The 5,094-nt window shown below is 62.2% G+C and overlaps 4 protein-coding genes across 4 annotated transcripts; 3 read left to right on the forward strand and 1 right to left on the reverse strand.

Annotated features, from left to right (window-relative positions):
* Positions 1-217: 217 nt before the first annotated feature.
* DQ04_09321020 (S-adenosylhomocysteine hydrolase) lies at positions 218-1,531 on the forward strand (the record flags this gene model as incomplete). Its single annotated transcript, XM_009315897.1, has 1 exon — positions 218-1,531. The coding sequence occupies one exon, from the start codon at positions 218-220 to the stop codon at positions 1,529-1,531; it is 1,314 nt and encodes a 437-aa protein (XP_009314172.1).
* A 916-nt stretch (positions 1,532-2,447) lies between these two features.
* Positions 2,448-2,777, forward strand: DQ04_09321030 (hypothetical protein; the record flags this gene model as incomplete). Its single annotated transcript, XM_009315898.1, has 1 exon — positions 2,448-2,777. The coding sequence occupies one exon, from the start codon at positions 2,448-2,450 to the stop codon at positions 2,775-2,777; it is 330 nt and encodes a 109-aa protein (XP_009314173.1).
* Positions 2,778-2,992: 215 nt separating this feature from the next.
* On the forward strand, positions 2,993-3,895 carry DQ04_09321040 (hypothetical protein; the record flags this gene model as incomplete). Its single annotated transcript, XM_009315899.1, has 1 exon — positions 2,993-3,895. The coding sequence occupies one exon, from the start codon at positions 2,993-2,995 to the stop codon at positions 3,893-3,895; it is 903 nt and encodes a 300-aa protein (XP_009314174.1).
* Positions 3,896-4,492: 597 nt separating this feature from the next.
* DQ04_09321050 (hypothetical protein) lies at positions 4,493-5,038 on the reverse strand (the record flags this gene model as incomplete). Its single annotated transcript, XM_009315900.1, has 1 exon — positions 4,493-5,038. One exon carries the CDS (start codon positions 5,036-5,038, stop codon positions 4,493-4,495), a length of 546 nt encoding a protein of 181 aa, XP_009314175.1.
* Between the last annotated feature and the right edge of the window lie 56 nt (positions 5,039-5,094).

A 5,094-nucleotide genomic window follows, 5' to 3' on the forward strand; every position in this document is an offset into this window, starting at 1 on the left:
TATATATATATATATGTTCCTCTCTCTCTCCGTCTCTGTCTCTGTCTCTCTCTTTGGCGGCGCGTTGGGCCTCGGCACAACCCGCGGAGAATCTTAACGCCATCGACATCCCCTCGCACGGAAGCAAAGCAACGCAACAGCGACATCACAACTCAAGGAGAGAGAAATCCGAGTACACCCGCCAACACCAACCGCAACAGCAACACAATCATTCGCCATGACGGACTACAAGGTGCGCGACATCAGCCTTGCTGAGTGGGGCCGCAAGGCGATCGACATCGCGGAGAACGAGATGCCCGGCCTCATGGAGCTGCGCCGCGAGTACGGCCCGCTGAAGCCGCTCAAGGGCGCCAGGATCGCCGGCTGCCTGCACATGACGGTGCAGACGGCGGTGCTCATTGAGACGCTCGTCGAGCTCGGCGCGGAGGTGCGCTGGTGCTCGTGCAACATCTTCTCCACGCAGGACAATGCCGCTGCGGCGATCGCCAAGAGCGGCGTGCCCGTCTTCGCGTGGAAGGGCGAGACGGATGAGGAGTACCAGTGGTGCATCGAGCAGGCAGTGAAGGGCTTCAGCGGCGATGGCTGCCCCAACATGATCCTCGACGATGGCGGCGACCTGACGAACTACATCATCGACGAGCGCCCCGAGATCGCGGCGAAGATCTACGGCATCTCGGAGGAGACGACGACGGGCGTGAAGAACCTGTACAAGCGCCTGCAGCGCGGCCAGCTGCCCATCCCCGCCATCAACGTTAACGACAGCGTGACGAAGAGCAAGTTCGACAACCTCTACGGCTGCCGCGAGTCGCTCGTCGACGGCATCAAGCGCGCGACGGATGTGATGATCGCCGGCAAGACGGCGTGCGTGTGCGGCTACGGCGACGTGGGCAAGGGCTGCTCCGCCGCGCTGCGTGCCTTCGGCGCCCGCGTCGTCGTGACGGAGGTCGACCCGATCAACGCGCTGCAGGCCGCGATGGAGGGCTACCAGGTGGTGCTGCTCGAGGACATCGTGGAGCAGGCGCACATCTTCGTCACGACGACCGGCAACGATGACATCGTCACATCGGAGCACTTCCCCCGCATGCGCGACGACGCGATTGTGTGCAACATCGGCCACTTCGACACGGAGATCCAGGTGTCGTGGCTCAAGGCGAACGCGAAGGAGCGCGTGGAGGTGAAGCCGCAGGTCGACCGCTACACGATGCACAACGGCCGCCACATCATCCTGCTCGCGGAGGGCCGCCTCGTCAACTTGGGCTGCGCCAGCGGCCACCCGTCCTTCGTCATGTCGAACTCCTTCTGCAACCAGGTGCTCGCGCAGATTGAGCTCTGGACGCAGCGCGACAGCGGCAAGTACCCTCGCGGCGACAAGGCGCAGGTGTACTTCCTCCCCAAGAAGCTGGACGAGAAGGTGGCCGCGCTCCACCTCAGCAAGCTCGGCGCGAAGCTGACGAAGCTCACAGCGAAGCAGGCGGAGTACATCAACTGCCCAGTGGACGGCCCCTTCAAGGCGGAGCACTACCGCTACTGATCCTCTTTGCTTGCTTGCTTGTTTGGGCGCCTCTCTCTCTCTCTCTCTCTCCCCCGTCTGTGCGTCTGTGCGGGCGCGGAGGCACATACACACGCACACACGCGTAACGGGAAACATCGGCAGCACATTGCGCACGCGAGGATGAACGAGAAAATAATAAAACGGCAGGACAATCAATGCACAGACTGTTCTATTTTTTTTTTTGTTCTTTGCTTCTTCTGTTGTTTACGCTTCATGCGGTGTGGGGACTATTTTTCAAAGGCCCTCGCGCATGGCCGTGTTGCGGCCGACGTCACAAAGCCGCCTGTGAGGCGGGGAGGCCCGGAAGACGATGATGATAACAGGGTGGAGCGGGGAAAGACACCACACAAAGGAAAAAAAAAAGAAACCAACAAACAAACAATTAAGAAATAGGTACAAGAGCAAAAAAACAAAAAAAAAAAAGAAACAAAACAAAGAGAGAATAATCATTGGGGGTAATATATATATTTACATACGCTTCGCGTCCCGTCTNAAAAAAAAAAAGAAACAAAACAAAGAGAGAATAATCATTGGGGGTAATATATATATTTACATACGCTTCGCGTCCCGTCTGTGCCCTCGAATGAGACACGCACGCAGGCGCACACACTGACACATGCCAATTCTCGCTTCCCATGCTGTGCTCTCTTGCTCCGCCGTTGAATGGTGCTCCCTTTTCTCTCCCCCTCTTGCTCTGCCATCGCTTCCTGTTCTGAGCTGCACTGTCTAGAAATGCTGAGCGCCGTGGTGCCTGCCCTCGTGCTGCTGCTGGTGGCAGTCGCCGCGTTCTCGGGCGCAGTGACTATCGCGAGTGGCGGNTGCCCTCGTGCTGCTGCTGGTGGCAGTCGCCGCGTTCTCGGGCGCAGTGACTATCGCGAGTGGCGGCTTCATCCGCATGGCGCTGGGCGCCCTCGTCGTGGCGCTGTTCGTCTCGGTCGCCCTTTCCTCGTGTGCGGCGGTGCTGTTGGAGGCGTCTAGCGGCTTTTCATCCGACATCTTCGCCGTGGCCTTCGTGCGGGCCGTGCTGGCGGCCATTGCGCAGCCGACGATCACCGGTATTGCGCTGCTCGCCGTGCTGGTCGTTGGCGCTGCGAGTGCTGCGCGTGTGGGCGGGCTGGTGGAGGACATTCAGATCCTGCTCGACGCACACAAGGCGGTTGTGGAGGACAATAACTCCCCAGCCCCGGCGACGTTGGACCCACACCCGCGCAAACCGCATTCGTAGCCGTTTGTCTCTGTCTCTCCCTGTGTGTGTGTGTGTGTGAGCCTGTGCCTGGGCGACTCTTTTCGTCTCTCGCCTTGCTGCTCCTGCAGAGACGCAAGCGGCGGAGCATTCCTATCCCTGTCTGCCAGCTGTGCCCTCAATTGCCGCTCTCTTCTTGCTGTGCACCTGAATCAAAACCAAAGCACATAGGGCGTAAATACAGGAAGGGTGGCCAGATGGACAGCCTGTACCTCCTCAGCAAGGCGCAGTTCCACCAGCTGGCGACGCACATCTCCCTCTACCACGAGGACGCGTCGCCCGGCTACCGCGCACTCGGTGAGGAGTGTGTGCGGCTCGCCGGCCTCAGCCCCGACCGCCACGTCTACTGGAACGTGCCCAACATGAGCTCCTTCTTCGGCAAGACGGTGCCGCTCGATGTGCACGGAGGCTACGTGCTGGTCGACGAGAGCGCCGCGGGGCGGGCCGCGACGAGCTACGGCATGCTGCGCTACGCCTACCTATCGGCGGCGGTGCGCACGAAGGAGGGTGGCCGCTGGCGCTACGACTTCATGACGATGAATGTCACGCTTGGCGTCGGTGTCGCGAGCGGATTCGCCGCCCTCTCTGCTGGCAGGAAGCGGTGGGGGTGGATGCGGCGCCACCCGGTCGGCAGCGTTGCCGTCAGCCTGCTCACATGCGTCGCCGCCACGGTGGCGTCGCGGCAGGCGATCCGCCTCCTCGGCATCGGCGTCGTGACGGCGCGGAACAGCCACAAGAAGGCGCTGGCAAAGCTGGACTGCGCCGACTGCTACGACGACGTCAACCTGTACACCGCGCAGCAGGTGGAAGAGCTGCGCAAGCAGGAGTTCCCGCAGCAGCCGGGGATGCCGGCGCCGCCCGAAGAATTCGTGAAGCGCTTCGAGCGGGGCAAGGAGGTGCAGGTGAAGCTGCTCGAGGTAGACATGGAGGAGGTGGGGGCGTCGAAGCGGCGCGTCGGCACTCGCCTTTGCGACGTGCACCGCTGCCTCCGCGAGGACGAGAAGTACGCTGAGACGGTGGCGCTGCCAATCCTCCCCGCGGATATTCAGCGCGCCCGGGAGAGGGCGCGCGAGGCTGAAGTGGAGACAAAGACAGACTGAGTCCGTGTAGCGAATCCAACACAAGAACAGAGCCCGAGGTGGTGGTGGTGGTGGGGAAGGTGGGAGGGTCTCGTCTCCGCAGGGCGCGGTGGGGTGAGGTGCCTGTCGCTTTTCCCTCCCCACCATGACGCTTCCCTCCCAATGTCTCTCCCTCTCCCCTCATTTTTTCGCCCCTTCTCTCTCTCATTCTCATTCTCATTCTCGCTCTCGCTCTCTTATTTATTCCCCGCCTGTGCTCCAAAAGGGGGGGGGTGGGAGGTGAAGGACTATGTCAGCGAAGAGGACGTTCGATGTCCTCGTCCTCGGCGCGGGGGCGGCGGGCTGCGCGGCTGCGCGTGCCATTGCGCTCAAGTACCCCAACGCGGCGGTCGGCCTCGTGGAACAGGGGACGCGGCGACCTCTGCCGCTGGCGATGCGTGTTCCACTGCTGACGCCGCTCATCGCGTCGCTGCGCAGCACGCGGGGGTTCCTGCGCACGTATTGTTGTGCGCCGGAGAGTAGCATTGGTGGGCGGCAGCTCACGTACGTGAGGGGCTGCGGTCTCGGAGGCAGTAGCTCGTGCAATGACATGAAGTATCTGCGCGGCACCGTTGCCGACTACGAGGCGTGGCGCGATCCGTCGTGGACATTTGAACAAATGCTGCCTTTCTTCCGCGGCCTCGAGTGCAACTCGCGGGGTTGCTCGTCCACGCTCCATGGGGACGGCNGCCCCCTCGCCGTCACGGATGCCCCGTGGGCGAACATCAACTCGGAGCTGAACATCCGCTGGTTCGAGTCGTGTGAGGCGATGGGCATCCCCCAGACGGACGACTTCAACACTGGCGTGGCAGACGGCTTCTCTGCGTTCCAGTCGCACATCGCAAAGGGTGTGCGCGTGGACGTCTTTGAGGCGCTTCTGGAGGCGGATCGGCACCTTCTGCCGAATCTGACCGTCATGTCGGGGACGACGGCGCAGCGGATTCTGTTCGACGGGCGCCAAGCGGCAGGCGTCGAGACGCGGCAGGGAGGCGATGTGGCAGTGCTGCCAACCCGCTGCGTTGTGTTGTGCTTGGGGGCGCTTGAGTCCCCGGCGCTGCTGCTGCGCAGCGGCGTGGGCGCCGGTGGCGCTGTTGCCGAGCTCCCCGACGTCGGGCAGAACCTCATCCAGCCCACCTGCGCAACGATCGTGTTCGGCGTCAGCCGCAACGCCAACCTGCACA

The sequence above is a fragment of the Trypanosoma grayi genome (genome assembly GCF_000691245.1).
Source record: "Trypanosoma grayi strain ANR4 Tgr_932_V1, whole genome shotgun sequence".
NCBI classification, from domain to species: domain Eukaryota; phylum Euglenozoa; class Kinetoplastea; order Trypanosomatida; family Trypanosomatidae; genus Trypanosoma; species Trypanosoma grayi.